This window comes from Centroberyx affinis, unplaced genomic scaffold, assembly GCF_046629955.1.
Source record: "Centroberyx affinis isolate AG114_WGS23_722 - 3 ecotype Tasmania unplaced genomic scaffold, CSIRO-AGI_Caff_v1 ptg000113l_1, whole genome shotgun sequence".
NCBI lineage: Eukaryota > Metazoa > Chordata > Actinopteri > Beryciformes > Berycidae > Centroberyx > Centroberyx affinis.
The window spans coordinates 70,822-95,381 of NW_027278815.1; the positions used below are offsets into that span (position 1 = coordinate 70,822).

The 24,560-nt window shown below is 38.6% G+C and overlaps 2 protein-coding genes across 7 annotated transcripts in view; both read left to right on the plus strand.

Moving 5' to 3' along the window:
• Positions 1–1,502: 1,502 nt before the first annotated feature.
• Positions 1,503–14,699, plus strand: trdmt1 (tRNA aspartic acid methyltransferase 1). 6 transcript variants are annotated; one of them, XM_071527574.1, is made up of 12 exons: positions 1,503–1,628; positions 4,852–4,961; positions 6,871–6,947; positions 7,227–7,298; positions 9,381–9,446; positions 10,053–10,122; positions 10,233–10,379; positions 11,072–11,093; positions 11,144–11,456; positions 12,462–12,519; positions 12,982–13,111; positions 14,150–14,699. In XM_071527574.1, the coding sequence occupies exons 1-12, from the start codon at positions 1,565–1,567 to the stop codon at positions 14,248–14,250; spliced, it is 1,230 nt and encodes a 409-aa protein (XP_071383675.1). In that variant the 5' UTR covers positions 1,503–1,564; the 3' UTR covers positions 14,251–14,699. The 6 variants fall into 6 exon arrangements, with proteins under 6 accessions (XP_071383675.1, XP_071383700.1, XP_071383691.1 ...); XM_071527599.1 differs by lacking the exon at positions 11,072–11,093 and having other exon boundaries at positions 10,233–10,355; positions 11,167–11,456; XM_071527590.1 differs by lacking the exon at positions 11,072–11,093 and having other exon boundaries at positions 10,233–10,325; positions 11,137–11,456.
• Positions 14,700–17,699: 3,000 nt separating this feature from the next.
• The window catches only part of cubn (cubilin (intrinsic factor-cobalamin receptor)), a 104,551-nt gene continuing 97,690 nt past the window's right edge, over positions 17,700–24,560 (plus strand). Inside the window, exons 1-6 of the mRNA XM_071527520.1 lie at positions 17,700–17,821; positions 18,635–18,764; positions 20,452–20,547; positions 20,802–20,840; positions 20,941–21,042; positions 23,189–23,292. Of these exons, the coding sequence (XP_071383621.1) occupies positions 17,700–17,821; positions 18,635–18,764; positions 20,452–20,547; positions 20,802–20,840; positions 20,941–21,042; positions 23,189–23,292 (593 nt within the window). The remainder of the gene's footprint in view (positions 17,822–18,634; positions 18,765–20,451; positions 20,548–20,801; positions 20,841–20,940; positions 21,043–23,188; positions 23,293–24,560) is intronic.

Sequence of the window (24,560 nt, forward strand, 5' to 3'; positions counted from 1 at the left end):
GTGCCCATCTTAAAGGTATCGTAATTAGCCTATTAATTGTTTTTATTTAGCAGACCTCTAGGCCTATGTCATTGATTTTTTTTACCTGACTAAAATTAATTTAGCAAGTTGATATAAAATTATTATTATTATTTGATATAAAATTATTTTGTGTATTCAAATATATTCAAAAACAGACAGTGGTTTAGATTAGAGAAGTTGGTCATAGCCTAGAAGTAAACAGGCTAAAAAAGATCATACACCACCCACTGGCCCAGATAAATTGCATCCAGTGAAACTGCTGTGCTGTCAATCTCATAATAGTATTGTTTTTGGAAGGTGTGAATCCTACTGTCCATTGATATGGGACCACACAGAGGCCATTAACATTTTCAAAAACACAGTCAATAGGAGGATTTTGCTGTGAATCCAGTCTGATACAGGAAAGTAAATTACATTTCCCCCCTATGTTTTCTGTTTTCTTCCCAAATTCAAACCCATGGATTTTTTCCCCAAAATAAATAGTAAACAGAATTGTCTTATTATTCATGATGACAATTTATTTCAATGTGAGTTCAGACTCATAGCCTACATAAAACATTAATCCTGTTTTAAGAGTTGGTATCCAAATTTTGATTTGATTAGTCATTCCTGTTTTTTTTTTTATCCCATTCACTGGTGTTTATGTGATGTGTTAGGGTTAACCTGGAAAGAAGGGAGGGTTTGGTTTGTTCATCAAATGGAGTGCAGAGAACTCCAAAGAAATACATTTATCTTCATGTTGTTTTATTAGAGTATAGAGTAGGCTATATGAAGTCATAGGCGAGGCTGGCCCCTATGACTAACAACACTAGCAAAGAAAACATGAAAAAGTGCCTTCTCTAAAAGTGTCCATGCCACTGAAAGACACGCTCACTGTGTGTGTGTGTGTGTGTGAGAGAGAGAGAGAGGGAGAGTTGCGAAATCTTTACAGTTCTGTGATTAACATGTTTTTATTATCAACAAGATACCATTAAAGCGTCGGGACTTTTAATTTGAAGGCTGCAAACAAAGCTTTACCGGAAGTGAGTTTCCTGTGGTTCACGCTGCATGTCCAGCCACGGGAACGTTCCGCGAGTCTGCAGCTGGATGTTATTGGAAACAACTCAAGTTCACGCGCTTCCTCAACTCCTTGCATCTTCTCCTACACACAACACAACACAACACAACACACGGCATTATCGTTTATAAAAGATGAATTTCGAGCAATGAATTATGCTTAGTACACGGTACAGTGATTTCCCCACTGTCCCCAGAAATGTAGTAGATATAAGCAGGTTTGGCCCTGCCCCCTGTGTTCTCAGCCTACTATGTGTTTCATCCAGAATGGAACTCTAAAATAACATATTGAGCATAAACTTAGCCCATATGGCAGAGCAGTGTCTTATATGGCCTAGAAAAAACATCCAGCATTTAACAGCCTAATTTGGGGATTTTAATTAATCGGAACCATTCTTTAGGGAATGTGATTCTGGTCGGAAGCACCAGACTGGAAGCACATGTGTCCAGCCGTGGTTCTGATAGCTTGTTGTTAGCCTTTCTTGTTATGGGGAGTCTGAGGGTGTTGGAGCTGTACAGCGGGATAGGTGGGATGCACTATGCTCTAAAAGGTAATTGTATGTGCTGGTAGCTGTTCTTTACTCTCAGCTGGTTTTATTTCACTGGAAGTTTTTAACCAAGCTAACGCTAACCTTCCTTTTTCCGCCTTGCTAGTCTTCAATTCGGCATACAGCAATTCAATACATCTTAAAGTTTTAATATTGGTTCTCCTGTTATTCCTACAACCTAATTCACCAAAATACACCATGGAGGTTAGTAGTAAGCAATGGGAACCAATTATAAAAGTTGAGATTTTGACGTTGAAATAAGTGCTACTAGTGGATAATATGTATGCCGGTGTTACACCGAATTTGGTGACCCTTCAGATTCTGTGACCTGCCCTGATATTCTTACCCTAACCCCAACCATCTCACTCCTCATGCCTAAACCTAACCACCCTAACCAACACTGCAGGTCACAGAATCTGATGGGTCACCAAATACGGTAGAACACCCGATTCGTGTAACAGTCTTTATTCTGCCAGGTGTGCACGTTAGCCAGTATACAAGGTTGCATTAAACTGGCAGATTTTTGAATGGGGTTTGGCGTAGGGTATCGGAACTAGGGTCACTACGTTGGTCACTGTATTTAATTTCTGGATATCCGCAGAGCCAGCGGTTGATTGTTACCATAATGAAAGATGAGCGAATGAAAATATCAACGTGGGGTCCGGGGACCACCAGGGGTCCTTGAAAGGGTTCCACGGGGTCTCCAGCAAATTGATGATTTTTTTTAACTTCATCATTATTTCATTTACAAGAAGTTAACACAATTAGAGAATGTAGAAGAATGACTGTTTTGATCATACTTTCACTGTTCTCTCTCTGCCTACAGTACAGATAGTCATGGAATTCTGGACAAAATCATATCAAAGAATAAAAATATTCTCAGATTTGGATCTAAGAGACAAAATCTCATCAAAATGGGGATCCGTGGCCCTAATGTGGACTAAATTAGGGGTCCTTCATATGAAAAAGGTTGAGAATCACTGAACTAGATAGTATCGATGTGATTAGGTTGGTACCTAAAAGCACAGTCTCACTATCTAGCCCTGTTCACCAGTAAAGAAGCAGGTACAGGGAAACTACTGGTCAGGCTCTGTTGTTCCTGGTAGGAATCAGGGATGCTGTGGCACTAGCAGTGGATATTGCCAGGCTCAAATAAAGGGAGCATCAAAGAATTTTCCTCATTCTAAATCCAATACCAGGATGTGCATTTGTGACTTGCATGGAATCATCAAAACGACTTGATTTCGGTCTTTTTAATCTCTTTCATCTCCTGACAGGGAGAGAAACAGGGTTAGATTGCTGTCCTAGCAACAACCCCAAACTAAAAGTCTTAAGTCTTTACTGTCCAGGTAAAGTTAATGATTGGATCAATAAAGCTTAGTACTCAGTTGATATCAGTGGTGGAAAACATGGTACTAGTGCATGGTTCCTGGGCCCTCATTTATCAACATTGCGTAGAAAAGGTTCTAAATTCTCTCTTACGAATAAAATTTAGAATGTGCATAAGTACAAAAAAATCGGAATTTATCAAACGTGCGTACGCACACCTGTACGTAACCTGCCTTGATAAATACCACACGTTCTAAACCACCATCATGCTCGTGCACAGCCACTCATTAACATAAATTTACGCCCCAACTGACCATATATGGTGACAACCTTCCCTTTAAATGCAGCAGGAAATGTCATTGATATCTCTTCTGTGCTGAACACGGCTCAGACAAAGAACGCAGGAGGAAGAATTTACAGATGCAGACATTGAATTATTAAAATATTATTGAATTAAAAATTGGTAACTGAGGTTGTGGCATCACAAAGTACTTTCTGGAACACTGGATGGTAGATTGATAAACAAGCGAAAACATCCAGCCTGTCAGCAGGTGTGAGCAGCAGCATTAAACCGTTTTATCAGCAGAGCAGTGGCAGAAAAAAACAACTTTTGACCTGAATCCAAAATAATTCTAGTCAACAACAGGGACATCGCTGCGACAGGCGGAGGACAGACTGAGACCGGCCTGTCCGATGTGGACCGGACACACCGGACACCGGATTGTGATAGATAATTTTCATTTGAATATATTTCTCTTAAGCCTGCAGGTCCTCCCTGAAGGAGAAGGTGGGGCAGAGGTCCAATAAAACAAAATCTACTGCATAATGCTCCAAATCCTTCATCAAAGCAAGATGAGCCATTTTACGCACACAACTATCAATGTCTTATTGTTGCCTTTTATGATTGCCTATACCCTGAATTTCATCACCCATACTAATAATTCAAATGATGATTAGTCGATTTAATTCAGTATGCTTAAATGGACTAGATAGTATAGTTGAACAATATGCACTGTCTAAAGTGTATATGAATGGTATAATATGCACTTTTAGTCTCAACTACTGAAGCCTAAGGAATTTCATATTAATAATTATGAAAATGCCTATTCATTTGATTGTCTGTTCCTGTCGTTCTTGGTGGTCTTTCGTTTTCAACCGCTTGGTGCTGTGTAAGCAGGTTAGAGCTGTGCTTAAATTTATGCACGTTCTCAAGTAGAAAGTACAAATTGATAAATCCGAGTCTTTGCTTAGAAATGGTCGTACGCATGGTTTACACACATATTTGTACTTACGCATAGGGCTGGGCAATATATCAATATTATATCGATATCGTGATATGAGACTAGATATCGTCTTAGATTTTGGATATCGTAATATTGTGATATGGCATAAGTGTCTTTTCCTGGTTGTAAAGGCTGCATTACAGTAAAGTGATGTCATTTTCTGAACTTACCAGACTGTTCTAGCTGTTCTATTATTTGCCTTTACCCACTTAGTCATTATATCCATATTACTGATGATTATTTATCAAAAATCTCATTGTGTAAATATTTTGTGAAAGCACCAATAGTCATCCCTACAATATTGTCGCAATATCGATATCGAGGTATTTGGTCAAAAATATTGTGATATTTGATTTTGTCCATATCGCCCAGCCCTACTTACAACTGAACCTTTAGCCCAATTTGTAGAAAATACTGAGATATAAATCGTGTATCGCCAGTCAGCCTAAAAATACCGAGATATGATTTTTGGTCCATATCGCCCAGCCCTACTTACGCACTCTTGATAAATGAGGGCCCTGGACTCATCTTAAGCAGTAAGCCGCCAGCCAGTACTTTCCAGGGTTTAAACATCAGGCTTGATCTCTAGCTAATCATGATCTATCTTCTTCCAGAGAGCGGCGTACCTGCCCAGGTAGTGGCCGCAGTGGACATCAACACCACAGCCAATCAGATCTATAGACACAACTTCCCTGACACGCCCCTGTGGCCCAAGACCATCGAGGTTGGTGGTGGTGGTGGGGGGGTTAAGCCATGAGTCCTGACACCTGCTAACAAAGCTTCAAACCCCTAAATGAAACGAAACAACTCAAAGAAGTGTCTCAACATTGAATGTTATCACACAAGGGCATGTTAAGGATCATCACAATGTAATCAAGAGCCATAATTTTACTTCCTCCTTTATTTCCAGGCTGTCTGTGTTTCGTTATTTTGCTGGTGTCCCATGACTGTGCCTCTTTAATTGGTTGTTTCAGGTAAAAGTATAACTAAGGCGCTTTTAGTGAGGGGTAAAGGTCCTCTGCTTGGTCAGCGGCATCCCATAAGAACGGACGCACCACCGCTCTTGCTTACTTCCAGCACGGAGAACGTCTACAGAGGTTGTTCAGGAACGATTTAGATTTAAGAGGTCGCTGACTGAACTGGAGCAAAAGTTAGCTGACTGATTGTATAGATGCACCGATAAGCTGATACCAGCCGACAAAGATGCTGGTTTTAGATTTCGGGTCAATACCAGGAGAACTGCCTCAATACTAAAATTGGATACTAAGAGCGATGTGTAACATGTCAGAAATCAAAGCAAAGTAATTTGATTTTCTCCCTTTTTAACACATAGGTTGTTTAATCTCTCCAATTGAAAAAAATAGTCTATGATTTTTCTGCAGTGACCAAAAACTAATCTAAGTCTAAGGGACACCAAGCATGTTAGGAGCAGTCTGAGAACTGTGGTGCGGTTCGTTAAGAGTGAGAATGTAATCCAAATTAACTACAGGAAACAACCTCAAAACACAAGGTTTTATGGGTAAAAGGAGATGGACGTTGGCATCAGATAGTCAGCAGTAGGGCTGAACAATTAATCAAAATTTTATCGAAATCGCAATATGGCCTACTGCAATTTTCAAATAGCAGGAGGCGCAATATTTGTTAAAGGTGAAATGTGTGTCAAAATACCATTTTAAATTAAATATTGTTGTGCTGCAGAGATGTCCTGGCCTACACATCATATTCTACAGACTTAAGAAAACGTCTTTGTTTGGTACAGATCCCTGCAAAAATCACACCATAATCATTTTAATGTTTTTCAATGAAAAAGAGAATAATGATGTAAAAATTCTCATTCCCTCTAATATCGCAAATCATATCGCAATTGCAATATCAGTCAAAATAATCGCAATTAGATATTTTTTCAAGATTGCCTGCCCCACTGTGAAAATCTCCAACCTGGCAGGATAACAGGTCACCAAAAAACTCTGTCCAATAAAAAAGCTTCTTGTGAGTCATGTGGCTGTTGTTTACAAGCCCTGGTTTGCTTCTAATTGGGCAACGTAAACAGACCAAATACAAGAATGCAACAAATTAAAGTTTTCCAATATAATTCAGACCAAAGAAAATAAACTGTAGTTGTGATCACACCCTATAGTCTATATCAGTGGTTCTCAACGTGGGGTCCGGGGACCACCAGGGGTCCTTGAGGGGGTTCCAGGGGGTCCCCAGCAAATTAATGAAATGTTAAACTTCACCATTATTTCATTTACAAGAAGTGAACACAATTAGAGAATGTGGAAGAATGACTGTTTTGATCATAGTTTCTCTGTTATCTCTCTATCTATGATACAGAAAGTCATGGAATTCTGGACAAAATCATATCTAACAGTATAAATATTCTCAGCTTTGGGACTGAGAGACAAAATCCGTGGCCCTAATGGGTACTAAATTAAGGGTCCTTGATATGAAAAAGGTTGAGAATCACTGGTCTATATTATTGAGTAAAAGTCATGGATTGGACCTTGGCCGATACCTCAAGTATTGTACTCCTTATGAAATACCAATCAGTCATTATGAAATGGCAGTTTACCATGTTGTTGGTCAGTGTTAATAACAAGGCTAGCAGCTTGCATGTGTTTGTGTGTTTTCAGGGAATAACACTGGATGACTTCAACAAATTATCCTTTGACATGATTTTGATGAGCCCTCCTTGCCAGCCTTTCACCAGGTAGGTCTTACTATAAGTGTGTGTGTGTGTGTGTGTGTGTGTGTGTGTGTGGTGACTCAACCCAATCACGTTTCTTTAGACCTCCTTCCCACAATAGCAAGAAAATGGCCCTTTGATTTGAGATTTGATCTAGTATTCAGACTTAAAGTGGTAATCCACGAGTTCCTGTTTTTTAATTTTTATTTTGTCTCCATCTTTGATGCTAAGCGCTCATTGCTGTGGTGTTTTTTTTTTTTTTTTTTCATTGAAATCTTTGACATGTTTTTTCTCTCTGTGCAGAATAGGACTGCAGGGTGACATCGCTGACCCCAGAACCAAGAGCTTCCTGTACATCCTTGATCTCCTGCCAAGGTCAGACACATTTCTAATCTCCAGTAATCTCCGGTTGCACTCTACATTTTTAGCTGTAAATGTGACTGAGGTGAAGTTTTTGCCTTCAGTGTCATACTGTGCCACCCCATGTACATGCTCAGTTTCCCCACAGACTGTAGTTTTAGTTTTAGTTTTAGTTCTACAAACATTTCTCAGAGGCAGAGCTGCTCTGGAGAGTTAAACCTGCAATAAGCGATATCAGACCTTATAACCAATCCTGAAACTTAACGTGTCCTATTTGGAGATTTCATTGAGACATAATGATTTAAACCAATAACCACACACAAGGGCCAGCTGTGTTGCTGTTTTCACCTCTTTTCTAAAGCATGTTGTCACATTCCGCACCGGAACAAAGCTCCTCCTAGTCCATTCAGTGGCTTTTCATTATTTTTAAACTAACTTGTCTCCTCCCTCGCTGTTTAAAAGCGGCCCTCACCCCCTCCCATTCCTGAAAAAAATTCTCGTAATGGCGGAATCGATGAAGCGAGCGAGTAAACTTGTTAAACTAGTAACCAAGGTTATTATAGTTTTGCATTTTTCATTAGTTTATTTCGTTTTGACTTTTTGTTTTCAATTTCAGTTTAGTTTTAATTAGTTTTTAAAGCGGGTTTGCTAGTTTAGTTTTTATTTTTTGAAAATGCTTAGTTTTAGTTTAGTTTTTATTAGTTTCAGTGTTAGTTTTAGTCTTTTTTGTAATATGGGGTATTTGTCAGGGGCGAGATTCAAAAAGGTAAAAAAAAATTGAAAAAAAAAAAATTGGAAGATAGATTTCATATCCACTCAAACTACTAGGCTTATGTATGAAATAAATTGACAAAAACGAAAACTAAAGACATTTTCTCTATAATTTTAGTTTTAGTTAGTTAAACACGCAATACAGTTTCAGTTAGTTATCATTTTTTTGTAACGCCTCGTTTTTTATTTGTATTTCAGTTAACAAAAATGTTTTTTCACACCTAGTTTTCGTTATTTTGTTAGTTTCCGTTAACGATAATAACCTTGCTAGTAAAAGTTGCTACCTAGCTCTGCACTTGTCACTGTGGGACACGTAACCTTCAGTGGGAGAAAAATCTGGCAAAGCGAGACTGGTTTAGCCTTTATGCACAGTCCTTCGCTAGGTTTGTCCTTTGGGGCCTCCATAGTTCAGCAGCTTTGCTGTGCTTTATTTATAAATTTGTTGCGGTTTCTGTCACCCTCTAATAGTCTGAAAAACGCTTGTTGCAGGTTTAAACCTCAATTGGTGGAGCCAAAGAACCACAGTTTTGCTGGCTAAGTAATGTTAGACTGAAGCCCAGTGAAAAAGGAGAGGGGGAAGACAGAAAGTAGTTAGCCTAGCTGATGTTCCATGTTCAAACTAGCTATATTGGCCTATAGCTATCTAGGTGACCATCCAAGATCGTGAATGCCATGGTCATGGATAAAAAAAAAAAGAAGTATTGCCATTTATATTTTTTATTTATATTTTGACTAGACTTCCTTCTTTGCCATTTATGTTGCCAGTAAGCTGGTTTGCAATCTGAAAAACGGTGGTTCTTTGGCTCCATCCATTGTGACTTAACTCCAATATGCAGTTTCCTTTCTTTGTTGCCTGGCTATTTCTGCGATCACTAGTAATTTCCTGCTCTCAGAAATGATCTATTGTTTTGTGGCACACCCTTGTAGTTTACTATAGCTCTAACCTTGGTAGAGAACAGGGTCTATATGAGGTCTTTGGTGCCTAGTGCAGTCAACCTGCTCAATAAAGCTAGATGAATAACTGAACTGCAGTAACTGTTGTGTGTGAGTCATGCACTGACCGTGATCTGTCATGTTACTGTATTGTCTTGAGTTGTTGTTTTTCATTGTGCCTAGGATGAGGCCAAAGACGCATTTCAGCCTAGGTTAGACAAAACAATTCTATTCTATTTGTTTCTATTCAGTTCTATTCTATGTTCTCTGTGGTGTTGGTTATTGTGTGTTGACATGTTGTAAGCATGGCTTCCATCAGTAAACCCTCTCATCCATCCTTCCCCTCATGAAACATTCGTGTGGCGATGCGTGCCCGTTGACCCCTGGCTGCAGGCTGGCTAGGCTGCCCCACTACATCCTTCTGGAGAACGTGAAGGGCTTTGAGACCTCCTCTGCCAGGTAACCATGGAGACGGGTAGGGCGGGTCCAAAGGGCTGGAGGGTCACCATGGCAGCGCGGCTGGCAGCCAGTGGGGCCCCAGGACAGGCTGTAGGGTTGATAGATAAAATACAGAGCTGTGCTGTTCTCTGCTGCTCTGACAGACCTGGTCTGTATCACACTGTATCAGGCTGGATAACCTGAGTGGCTGTTACATATGTAATGCTTAATTGGAGTGTTTCCTTGGCTGACGATAAGGCAGCAGTAATGCGGCTCTGGTAAATTTATGAATAAATTCAAATACTGAGCTGCAGATTTTGCACCCTCAACACTGTTACTGTTGGGTTTTATGAATAAGGGCCTGTGAGTTTTGACTGAGGATCTGCTTTTATCTTAAGAACTTGGCCTATATCATACAGTACAATACAATACTTATGTTAATAACAGTAGGACAATTTGTGTTTTTGAAATACTACGTCATTTTAGATCATATGTTTTTTCTCAAAAGGGACATTTTGGAAGCAAGTACTTTCACTCTTATAAACCAGTGTAATAGTGTTTTACATTGGCCGAAAGAGGTTTCATCAGAGAGGTAATCTGTCTTCATATGTTCTCTCTATCCTTTAGGGAATGTCTGGTGAAAACACTGAAGGACTGTGGATATACTTTCCAGGAGATCATGGTCTCACCCACAAGTGTAAGACAACAACACACCATGTGATTGCCATAACCTGTACTGGGGAAGAATTTATTTAAGTTGTATTTATCATTTCTATTCTATTCTATTCTGTTCTGTTGTGAACACAGGTTGGGATACCAAATTCCAGACTGCGTTATTTCCTGATTGCCAAGGCTTCACCAGGAAGCTTTTCCTTCCAGACGAGCTCAGAGGTGAGGCAGGTTGACTGTAGTTCTGTTATTATATGGAGGGTTTTAAGGGCCGAAACGAAATATATAAATACATAAATAATTATATAATTAAATGCTTAAATAAATGAATAAATATATAATTATATAATAAAATGCTTAAATAAATGAACAAATAAATAATTATATAATTGAATGCTTAATAAATGTATAATTATATAATAAAATGCTTAATAAATATATAATTATATAATAAAATGCTTAAATAAATGAATAAATAAATAATTATGTGATTTAATGCTTAATTAATACTTAACCATAATTTAATAAATCACAAATTAAATGAGACATTAAATATATAAATGTTAAATTTATTTGTGTATTTATTTATTCATTTATATACAGTACTGTGCAAAAGTCTTAGGCACCCTAGATTTTTTATATGAATTTCTTAGAAGTCTTAGATGTTTATTTGTTTTCTGCATTAGTGTTCCAGTAGACTGCTGTTTATTGTAAATTTTTGATATTCAGAAACTTTTCATTTCATTAGTTTTGAAAGCATCTTCACTTTATGGATATCTTTGACATATGCCTAAGACTTTTGCACAGTACTGTATATATTTATATATTTACACATTTGTATTTTTATTTATTCATTCATTTTATTATATAATTATATATTTATTCATTTATTTAAGCATTTAATTATATAATTATTTATTTATTTCGTTTCGGCCCTTAAAACCCTCCGTATTATTCTGGGGTAACTCGATAATTACATGAGGTCCCCACATAATACTAGTCCCGTGCAAATAGGGCTTTTGACAACAGCGTGTCATTCCAGATTTTAGACGGCTTCCCGCGGCCTGCTGAGAACAACGCCTCAGATCTGCCCACGGTCTCAGAGCCTTTCTGTCCAGGCACCCGCCAGCAGGAAGAGAACGCGGAGGAGAGCCGTGTCCTGTACAAACTAGAGACGACGAAGGACGCCCGGAGGAAGTCGGACCAGAACAGCGATCTATCGGTCCAGCAGATTCAAGGCTTCCTGGAACCGAGGACGGAGGCGGCACGCTACCTCCTGCCTCCGAAAGTCCTGCTGCGCTATGGCGTGCTCATGGACATCGTCAGACCTACCTGCAGGAGATCTGTCTGCTTCACCAAAGGGTGGGTATAGTCACTACATCACTGTCACTGTCTTTTTCCTGGTCTCTAAACATTGCAGTAGACATAGGCTAGTAAGTAAGTAGGGCTGTGTTTAGTTCCTGGATAAGTTTTGGTGTTTTTTTTTTTTTTTTTGGTACTCAGTGGTTAGAGTATGATGCTGAAATTCCCATGGTCAGGCTTACTGAGTGTGAGTAACATGGTTGATGGGTCGCTCTGTTTGATTGTGGGAGGGGCCAGATGCTCTGATTGCATTTATGCAGTGGTCTGCAGCTTCAAAGGACAGGCAAATCATGTATTTTTTGCTGCTTTGGTATTACATTTTCACATAATCTATACTTAGGTAGTAGGCTTGGGCAATATCCAAAATATTATATTGAGATACTGTCGCGCCAAAATATCGCGATATTATCACAGAGGGGGGATATTTAAAAATTGCATTTATTTATTTAATTTTTTTTGGTTTTGTTTTTTCCCGGGGCAATTTATTTTATTTCATCCAAATTACATCAAATTTCTAGGCTATAGTAATAATTATTATTATTATTAACAGCCTAGAAATTTGATCTTACTATTCAAGCATTGGAGGAAACAATGGCCATTTAGTATAATTTGCTCATTCCAGCTATTTCCAGAAAAACGGGCCGACTGTGGAAAAGGGAAACCACTTGAATTAAAAAGACAAATTTTTCACTTCAAGTATGATTATTTTCATTCTTTTACTACCACCACTAGTAGATTATAGGTTTCTAAGTTTAAAAGCTTTTACTGTTGCGTTCTAAGCAACACATGGGGTGGGGAACTTTTTTTTTTGCGGGGGGGGGGATTCGATATCACAGGAAATATCGCGAAATTCACAATCGAATATCAGCAGTGTATTAGATATACAGGTTTGATAACTCACACCTGCTATATACCTACCGGGGTGGTTGTGCAATGGCAAAACTGATGACATGATCAGTTATGAAGACTGTTAGTTAAATGTGTCAACCTGTCCTTTCCCGACAGCTATGGACACTATGTGGAGGGAACAGGCTCGGTACTGCAGTCCTGCATGGAAACAGAGGTAGGATTTGGCTTCATTACTGCCTCCAGATGACAAGAGCTAATCTAGAGGATCAAGGCTAAGTGCACCTGGTTGTCTTGACTCATGCCTCAGAAATGAATCAATGTTTTCTTCTTGAGAATTATGGTAGCAGTTGAAAAAATCCTGTTGCATTTCTGTAAATATTTTGCCTTTGAATGCCTTTGAATCAGCTCAAAATGGCTATTACACTTGCCCATAGACTAGCAAGCTGATATCCACAGCTTTTGAGTTTGTATTCTTTGATGCCAGATTCTCAATGTCAGCTTCATTGCCTGCCATTCATTTTGACCTTGAATCTGGTCCCATACAGAGGACACTTTCTGCAATAAACACAAAAGGATTTCAAGCATCAGAGCAATGACATACTGTTAATTATTTATGCTTAATTATATAAACCGCTGATCAAAGCTGATGTTAAAGGCCTCTGTTTTTGCTGTGCAGTTGGAGAGTGTGTTCAAAGGTCTGGACCAGCAGTCTGAGGAAGAGAAACTCCAGCAGCTGCTGAAGCTGAAACTACGTTACTTCACCCCCAGAGAGATTGCCAACCTCATGGGATTCCCCCAAAGCTTTGGTGAGTCAGATATATTGTAACCTGCTGACTGATCTGAGGCAGGATATGCATATGCATCACACCCAGAGCTCTGTCAGCCTTGTGGGCTAAAGCTGAAAGGTGAAAAGCAGCTTAAGGCCGTGATCAGATGGGAGCTTTTTTTCTCCCGCTCAGACACAAAGCTCAGCTGCAAGCATTGCTAGTAACAAGAGAGAGCAAGAGCTCAAAGTGAACAAGGCATATTATATCATTCTCATTGCTATGCAACACAAAGTTCGACAACAAACTCGCAAGCTTTTTAATTAGTGCCAGCCACCTAGCCTGAAGTAAAAAGGGGATAATGTTGAAAATAGAAATGGAAAGGAGAAAGTTAGAAATCGCTCTGCTTGCTATTGAAGAGGATGAGAAGCCCATTCTGAAATGCAGGATGTGGGCACATGACATCCTCCTAAGGTGAACACAGTACCAAAAGTTTTTTCATCTTGTTCAAGAGCTCCACAGAGACTTTGACGTAATGTGTGACATGGCTAAAGCTGACACATGTTCAACTTGGAGCCCAGGACAGCAAAATGCTGAAAAAAAAGGCTGTATCACAGTCCTCTGTGATACAGGCACAGAGAAAATGGATGAGATGGGCTCCAGCTATGCTAAAAAAATTTTTTTATGAAAAATCAGACCCTTGCTGTTTTTGTAAATAACATTAGCAAGAGGATAAGCCACCCTTTCAACCTTATAGCCACTCTTTTATGTTAGGGCCCAGCTGATATTTGTAGGAAAGATACCAATAAACGGGAAGGAAGTTCAATGATATATCTGAAGCACCTGCTGATTTGCTGATTCTCTTGTAAAATATCCCTTGAGTTTTGCTGTAAAAAGGTTCATTGAGACATTGTTACTTAATATAAATCAAAACCATCAAGATTGAAGTAACATTATAAAACACACTTATATACATTAAGATTTTTCCTAAATATTATTTTATTTTCTGTGTATGATTGGGTTGAGTATAGCCCAAGTATTTTTTTTTTTACTTTGATTTCATTTTAATGTCTTTTGCAGCCTTCCCAGAGCAGATCTCCACCAAGCAGCAGTACCGAGTCCTGGGAAACAGCCTCAATGTTGTTGTGGTGACCAGACTCATACAGCTATTGGTCTCCTAGCACATGGACACACTGGAGAAGGACATTGTTTTGCTTCTTCTTCTCATGTGGCTTGTAGTATGGTGCACCATCCCTCCAATGGCTACACTTGAATATGGATAAATAGTAGTTTCCTGTTAGGAATGTTGGCAGAGATGACCCCGCAGGTCATCAGAGTTGAGAAGTGCTTCCTGATTGGAAGTGACATCATTATCAATGGACAATGGAAGTTGTTCCAGTACATGACTCTGTTGGCTTGACTGTGGTGTCAAAATGTTTTATATTGGGAAACTGCAGATTACAAAACGAGGTTGATTTAACATCTCACTTGCAGAAGACACAAAATTATATATTTTTCAAGAGGACAAAATACTTCCTGTTTTGACAATGTATACACACAATTTGGTGTGACTAAACTGAATAGGTAATTTATTTCTTGTTATTTTTATGACTGTAAAAATTAATTTGCTAAACCAAATAAAATGCATTGGTGTTACATTATGTCTTCTCAAACCTACATACTGTTGTTGCACTTTAAAGCTTTTCTGAATAATTCCTCATCGATTATGTGTGTCAATGGTCCAAAAAAGATAAATCTTAATACTTCACTTGAAGTGCATTGTGAAGCATTACAAGCAGATAAGCCCATTAGAAGCAGAGATAAACTTTTGTTACAATCAGACAAACATAAGGAACTTACATTCAATTTAATGTCATTACCTATACCTATAGTTGTCCCATAAAGTATTCATCCATCTACAGTTTTTAGGGGCGAGCCAACTATGCTGCCGGTCTGTCTTGTATTTCTACTTATTCTTCTTCTTCCCAAAACTGCCTTCCCATGCATAAAAAATCACCAAATTTAGCACAGAGGTCTAGTCCTATGCCCGACGATACCTACCACAGTATGGAGCCAATACTCTTCAACTTCCAAAACTTCAAAAATCTCATCTCTAAATTTGGGCAGATTTCCGGCTATAAAATTAGTTTGTCGAAAAGCTTAATTTTTCCCATAAGTACAGCTGCAGGACAGATGTCATTTGACGCGTTTGCATTCACAGTCACACGTGATGCCTTTACCTATTTAGGTGTTTGTGTAACTCAGAAATATAAAGATTTGTTCAATCATAATTTTAGGGTGGCACTGGAGCGAGCTAGACAGGACTTGACTAGATGGTCGTCCCTCCCATTATCCCTAGCAGGCAGGATTAACTAACATTAAATTGACCATCATGCTGAGATTTTTATTTCTGTTCCAGACAATACCTGTTTTCATTCCAAAATCATTCTTTAGAGAACTGAATAAATATATATCCACCTTTATATGGAATAGAACTATTCCATGAATTAGGAAGGCATTTCTGGAATTATTTCGATAAGGAATTTCCTGTCCAAGCACAAGATAACCCCTAACCTCCCCACCCCTGACTCTCACTCCCATCCCATGTTATTATGTTCAGTTACAGTACTGGTTGCTGGTCTGACTGACTTTTTTTTTGTAATGAAGTTGATGTATATATGTATTATTTGTACTCATACTGTTAAAAATGCAATAAAAATATTTGAAAATAAATAAATAAAACTTCAAAAATCTCCACTCTTAAAAAACTAAAACTAATTGATGCTATACATTACCACATTTTACATTCAAATGTCAAAACATTTGCTACACATCTTCAGACCCTCTTCATTAAATGATCTACAGGGTTTTTAAAATGGTCAAAAATTGAGCCCACAGCTCATGGAAATGTTTGTAAATGATACTGTTAACAGCCACTGTAAATTGCTGCATAATAAATGTCTGAGCTTCATTAAAATAAATTACAGATTTCCTGGTCATTGTAGATGAAGTAGTAGTCTGATTTTGGAGTTTCATCTCAAAAATTATTTTTTAACAGTTGATGGAAACAGTAAGGGAATGTACAGAAGAGGATTAGGGCCACATGTGAAAAATGTATTTGAGTTCTGACTTTAATCTCAGAATTCAGAAATTAATCTCAGAATTCTGACTTTAAACTGAACTCAAATAAAGTTTTCACATGTGGCCGTAATGCTCTTCTGTAGGAATGTCATATACATTTTACAGAATATAATGTGATTCCACTCATTACTGTTATGGCTACGAATGTCACTGAATCCACTGGGACCCTCAGTCTGGCCTCTTAAAGTGATAAACCGTTGACCCCTGCAGACTTGGAGAGTAAGCCCCCTACAATCTTCCCCAGTCTGCTGTTTCATGTCCCTGTGGTGGTTGACATTTTCTTATTTTTATGTATAACTTTATTTTAGTTGTGAAAAGTACTTACCAAGCTGTTGTTTATCACATTGTTGACTACAATTGTAGTCAACAATGTGATTGTTGGTAATCCAGCTAGCTGATGGTTTGCGGTTGATTTCTTTTCCATTTTTTGTTTTGTTTTAGTCTGTTGGTGCTTGGCTGTTGATGCTGTGTGGCTGCGAGCATACTCATTTTCCCTGTTATTACCAGGCACATGTCTTTTTAATGATTGGTCAGTTTATTTCCATCGATTTGACAAATAAAACCCCCAGTTTGCTGTTTCATGTCCCTGTGTCTGTTGGTGCTTGGTTGGTGATGTTGTGTGGCTTCGAGGGAATTTTCCCTGTTATTACCAGCCAAAGATACGATACGCACTTTGTAACTTTGTTTTGAAAAGTGCTATATAAATAAAGTTATTATTATTATTATTATTATTATTATTATTATTATTATTATTATTATTACCTCCTACTAGAGAAAACACAACGCAGTTTGTATGCCGCTACATAAACAGCCATAGTCAATAGAAAATAGTGCATCTTTAAACATCAGCTTCTCACTTATGGAGTGGTCAATCTCAGTAAAAAAAAAAAAAATTCAAACATTTCCACTTTGTCCAGATATGCCAATCATCAGAATTTTCTTTAAAACTGAATTTTTGAGATAATTTTGAATATTATTTTCATTCTAGCCATCTTCTCTCTCCTCAGTCTAGTCTTTTTTTTTTCCTAGTTGCACATTGGGTTTATTATATCATGCTGTGATTATAACAATTATGCACTCGCAATGTGCTTATTATGCACTTACGATGTCTGACAATGCCTTATGAGCACCACTTCAAATAAAGTGCTATCAAAATCTTTTATGGTGAGTACATGTTTACATATATCTATCAAACTGCAATTACCCACTTCTGACATTGCCCAAATGACACTCGAAGTTTCCTTAGATTGCTGTTGACTTCTGTTTGACACACACACACATACACACACAACCGGTTACTCATCTCCTGAAATCATGTGATGGACCTTCTCGATCGGCCAGTAAAGTGGTATAACAGCTTTGGTAAGTTGAGATGTACTTTATGGTTGTGGCTGTCGGGTCAAAGTCTTGGTGAGGGGCATTAGAGCGTTGCAGTAGGTCAAACCTCAGTATAGGTCTGAAGAGTGTCCAGAGAGACACATCTCTTGCTATGGCTGAGACACTGCGGCTATCAAGGCTGCTGTTCATCCTCCTCTTCCTCCTGGTGGGGCTACAGGGGGAACCAGGGGACAGAATACACAGACTCAACAAGAGGGACATCAGCAATGACCAGTGAGTGAGCTTTAGTTTATATGTAATAGACCAATATGTGAAATCATTAATTCTGAGACAGGTCATCATCAATTTGGGATCTGAAATATCTGAAAAACTCAAATGATTCTATTCTCAGAAACAACTTTCATTTTCATGCCTGCAGGCTACGTCTCAGTTTTTGTCAGATTGTCAGAATATTTGTTGTTATATATAATAAGTGGTGGAGAGATAAATATTGCTTCAATTCTGTAAGAAATATCATATAGTAATATCATTGTAGTTTACAGGAATATAGTCAAATGTACTTCCTTAGTTATGGAAAGTCATGGAATTTTACATCAGGTCCATAGTGGGAACCCTGTTTGAAGATATGGAATTGTTTAAATTTAATCGATTGAACAATGCCTAATAGGGCTGAATGATATTGACAAAAAATTATTTGGCAGAATCTTGCAATTGCGATTTAAATTGTGATCATCACAAGCTTTTCTTTTCATAAAATGTTTAGAACTTTAAAATTGTTTAAAGAAAAGAGATTAGTTTGAGTATGATGAAAGGTTTTCACCAAGATTATACTTGATTCATAGACCAAAGATTACCTGGAGCTCTAAAAATCCTTGTTTAGAAATCCATTTTGAAAACCCCTTTCTTAAGCAATTAATTGCAGCCTCTGCGATTTGGAAATTGCAGAAGTTCATATTGCAATTTTGATTAAATGTTCAGCCCGAACGCCTAGATTGACTGGAATAAAACTGCTGTCTGTGTACAAACAGCTTGATTGGTCTCTGAGCTCAGGGTCTGGTGTGTTGATGTGGTGTTTTGACCCTGTAGGCCTCGCATGCTCTCAGACAACGGTCACCTGGTCTTCTCCACCGGTGACAGCAAGGAAATCCGCTTCCAGACCTCAGCATCAGGCAAGGTGAAAGTGGGAAACGAAGACCTCACCCAGCTCCTGAGTCAGGTAAGGTCAGACACAACCCCCCTCCAGCCACCCCCACCCCGACACACACACACACACACACACACACACTTTTGTCATCCATCATACATGTGGTGCAAATTGTGTTGTACTCCCTTCAGGACACAAACTTCCTGGCAGATAAACTCGAAGCATGTTCTCTATAGACTTTTACCATTTCAGTCCAGGTGAAATGTATTTTTTTTTAATTGGTTGTGAAGCACTTTGTAAACTTGTTTTTAGAAAGGTGCTATATAAATACAATTATTATCATTATTATGATGTATGCGAATCACATCATTCATGACCATACTGACCCAAATAGGGCTGAAAAGAATGTCTGCGCCTATGTTTTAATGGTGAAGGAATACAATAGTGCAAATGAAAATATGATAAACTTTTCAGATCATCATGCAGTGGGAATTTCAATGATATTGTGTATAGAAGTAGAAGTATTGCAATTTTGGTGCTTTTATACAAATCTAAAAGAAAAATTTGGCCTGTACTATTTGTTGAAACAAGGGAATTCTGGTTGCAGTCACAGCATCCCTAATGACCAGTTATGAATGCTCACATCATACCTTATGAAGATGAATTCTGCAGACCAATTAGCTTATCCAAATTCTTCTAGGAAATATTCACTGTAATGATGTAAAGTAATTACCAACATTTTACTGCCTTGTTCTAACTTCCTTCTCCAAGTGATTTTTATGAGCATGAACAGAATTTAAAGCTTACTGCACCTCATATGAGACCATGAATGATTAACAGTTTAGGAAGCAGACGCAGCAGTTTGCTCTGTACCAAAGATCAGGACTCCATATACAAACTCTCCCATGTTTAATAAGACGAGGCACCATCGGTGAAAAAGACTAGACTAGATTAATCAAATTGAGATATGATAATATTTTGCTTCTATAACTACCGTAGTTCCATAAAATATCCTCCCCCAAAAAATGAATCAAAAACATGTAGAAGTAGTGAATTTCTGTGTTTTTATACAGCAGTGCAAGTACACCAAAGACAAAATTAGTTGGAAAAAACTTTTTTTTGTTTTTTCAAAATGACCCTGTGTGCAAAACACTTATTTCTACTTGTAGATATAGCCAGCAAATTAAACCTGCTGCTTCTTAACAAAAATACCTGGTGATTTATAGACTTTTTTGATATCTTTTGTCATTTCTATTTTATAGAGTATATTACATGAAACAATAGCAAAGAGCCTAAGATTCCATTGTATACATAGTATTTTGTAAATCAGCAAAAAAATGTCTTTTTTTTTTAATGAAATACTAGTTTGAATATGTGAATAAACAGATTAGTCATAATACTAAAAATGTTGTTTCCATATTCAACATATTTCCTTATTTCATTCATTTTCAGTTCTTTTATGTGTAAAGAAGCGTTTGTAAACTGTTTTTGAAAAGCTATAAAAATAAAGATTATAAAATAAAGATTATTATTATTATTATGTCCAATTCCATTCTCATAGGATGAAAGGATTAGTATTTCCTATTCACTTGTACTGCCCCACTTTAAAGTCTATTTCTGGTGCTTAGGCTCTGCAGAAATAATGTGTTTTAAATGTGTCACAGTGGCAAATCAGGCTACAATGCACTAATTTCATTCATTTCCATGTACTGTATGTATGTCACATATGTATGTATGTCATATGTATGTCTGATTTCAGGTCAAAACCAACAAAGCTGACATTGACAACATAAAGACTCATGGAGGTGGAGTTTCCCCTGATGTCACCAACAAACTCAACCAGCTCGACACGAGGGTAGGACATTTTTCAATATTCCTCAAAGTTCATCCCAAAAAAGTTTTTCATACAACAGAAATGATACACATACACTCTTTATTCCTTGATCATGTTAGATTCAGTGAAATAGGCCATTGCATATTTGTAATAAATACCCCCCAAAATTTTCCTCTGTCTTAATATCATTTTGTCTTCATTGTGTGAATGTGCTGTACTAATATATATGCAGTGCCAATAGAATAAATGTCTTCTCTCCTTTCCTTGCTTTTCAGGCGTCAGCACTCGAGACAAAAGTGACGGCTCTTGAATCGGTAAAAAACCCACAAAGACAGCATTCACTACCAGTTTGTCATAATGGCTCAAACTGAAGACTGTACCATTTTCCTTATCTATTCTATTCTATTCATCTAGACAGTCCAGAGGAGGTCTTGCAGCAGTAATCCCTGTCAGAATGGAGGAACATGTCTGAACTTGCTGGACTCTTTTCACTGTGTCTGTCCCAGCAACTGGGCTGTGAGTAACACACACTGTAACCCACTGTAACACACACTGACACACTGTACACACAGTAACAGTGTAACACACTGTAACACACTGCAACACACACTGACACACTGTACACACAGTGTAACACACTGTAACACACACTGACACACTGTACACACAGTAACAGTGTAACACACTGTAACACACTGCAACACACACTGACACACTGTACACACAGTGTAACACACTGTAATACACACTGTGCATACAGTAACAGAGGGTGACAGTGTAACACACTGGAACACACTGGAACACCCTGTAACACACACTGACACACTGTACAAACAGTAACAGTGTAACACACTGTAACACACTGCAACACACACTGACACACTGTACACACTTTACACACAGTGTAACACAGTGTAACACAAACTGCCACACTGTACACACAGTAACACAGTGTAACACAGTTTAACACACTGTGACACACTGTAACACACTGTAACACTGCAACACACACTGACACACTGTACACACTGTACACACAGTAACACAGTGTAACACAGTTTAACACACTGTGACACACAGTAACACAGTGTAACACAGTTTAACACACTGTGACACACTGTAACACACTGTAACACTGCAACACACACTGACACACAGTAACACACTGTAACACACTGTAACACACACTGACACACTGTAACACACTAACACACACTGCATACAGTAACAGAGGGTAACAGTGTAACACACTGGAACACACTGGAACACACACTGACACACTGTACAAACAGTAAAAGTGTAACACACTGTAACACACTGCAACACACACTGACACACTGTACACACGATGTAACACACTGTAACACTGTACACACTGTAACACACACTGACATACAGTTATATAGTAACACAGTGTAACACACTGTAACACACTTTAACACTGCAACACACACTGACACACAGTAACACAGTGTAACACACTGCTACACACTGTAACACTGCAACACACACTGACACACAGTAACAGTGTAACAAACTGTAACACACAGTGACATAGTGTAACACACTGTAACACACACTGTGCACACTGTACACACAGTAACACAGTGTAACACAGTGTAACACACTGCAACACACACCGACACACTGTGCACACAATGTAACACACTGTAACACACTGCAACACACACTGACACACTGTACACACAGTAACACACTGTAACACACACTGACATACAGTTACATAATAACACAGTGTAACAAACTGTAACACACTGACACACTGTACACACAGTAACACAGCGTAACACACTGTAACACACACTGTAACACACTGTAACACACACTGACACACTGTACACACAATAACACAGTGTAACACACTAACGCACTGTACACACAGTAACACACTGTAACACACACAGCCACACTGTACACAGAGTAACACAGTGTAACACATTGTGACACAGTGTACACACAGTAACAGTGTAACACACACTGACACACTGTACACACAGTAACACAGTGTAACACTCTGTAACACACACTGACACACTGTAACACACTGACACACTGTACACACAGTAACACAGTGTAACACACTGTAACACACACAGACACACTGTAACACACTGTACACACAGGAACACAGTGTAACACAGTGTAACACACTGTAACACACACTGACACACTGTACCACACTGTACACACAGTAACACAGTGTAACACACTGTAACACACACTGACACACACTGACACACTGACACACTGACACACTGACACACTGTACACACTGTAACACACACTGACACACACTGACACACTGACACACTGACACACTGACACACTGTACACACAGTAACACAGTGTAACACACTGTTTACTCACGCTAAAATACAGTAGCACTGTAACACGTAACACAGTAACACACATTAACACACGCTAACACACGCTGTAACGCACACTGCAACATACTCTAACACACAATTACACACAGCACACTGTAACACACACTTACACAATGTAACACATATTAACACACTAACACACTGTAAGATGCACTGTAACACACCTTAACTCATAGTAACATACTATAACATGCTCTAACACACTGCAGCACTGTAACACATTGTAACAATGTGTGTGTGTGTGTGTGTGTCAGGGTCCTAACTGTGCTACAGATGTGAATGAATGTCAGCTGTATTCAGGGACGTCACAGGGTTGTCAGAATGGAGCGACCTGCATCAACACCGCTGGATCCTTCACGTAAGTCTAAACTCCAATAATATGGTTTACTATTCATTATTGTAATGAATGTGTTATTATTGTTATTGTGTGCTGTTTTTACTGTTGTTTTCTTTCCCCCTTTTCTTCTAGTTCATCAATGTCAAGAGCTTAGGGTTCTTGAGAGGGGGCAATGCAAATAAGTCTGTTGTGATTTGCCCTGCAGCCATGCTGAATTGCCATGTCATTTATATTCACGATGAAATTCACATTCCTGGCAAACTCTGAGTTTTCATCAGTCAGGATGTGCTTTTATACAATATTATGGATTCTATGCCTGCCAGCTTTTATGTCCTGAGCCATCCTGTGAAGACTTTGTATCTATATGTAGTTGGGATGTAAGGATACATTTAACTCACGGTTCAGTTTGATACACCATACTGGATTCACGGTTCGATATTATCCCAATATTTTGCGCAAAATCTGAATGAAGAGAATTATAACTGAAAAAAATATTTTTATTTCTGAGGGAACAAAAAACAAAAGCAAAACAGTAGTGCAAACCATAAACAGTGATTACAGGTGTGTCTTAGTTCAATTTAAAACATTTTAAACCTGCAATAAGCGATTTCAGACCCTGTGACCAATCCGGAAACTAACGTGTGCTACGTGGAGATTTCCGTGAGACGTAATGATATAAACAAACAGTCACACGTGGACCAGCTGTGTTGTTTTCACCTCTTTCCTAAAGGTCTTGCAGGTCTTTCTTAATAATAATAATAATAATAACAACTTAGATTTATATAGTGCCTTTCAACAGACCCAAGGACGCTTTACACAGTGAGGCAGACAAAACAAATAAAACAAGAACAGAAAATAAAAATAGCAATAACTGCCGGGGATGAGAGAGTTAATTAGAGGCCATAGGCCTTGGTTAACAGGTGGGTTTTCAGGATTTTTTTAAAAGTGTCCAAAGATGGGGTGATGCGGATCTCAGCCGGGAGAGAGTTCCAGAGGGTGGGGGCTGCCACACTGAAGGCTCTGTCCCCAAAATATCGCAGGCTGGTGTGGGGGGTGGAGAACAGACCCATGTCTGAGGACCGCAGATTCTGGGACGGGGTATAGGGGTGTAGGCGGTCAGATAGGTACTGGGGGGGCGAGGGCATGGAGGGATTTGTAGGTGAGGAGGAGGATTTTGTAGGAGATGCGGGAACAACCTACCAACTTCTCTGAAATCTCTGCAGTATTTAGGTTAATTTAAAAATACTCTTATCACTCACCTCACAACAGACTGCTCCTGTTAACTGTCA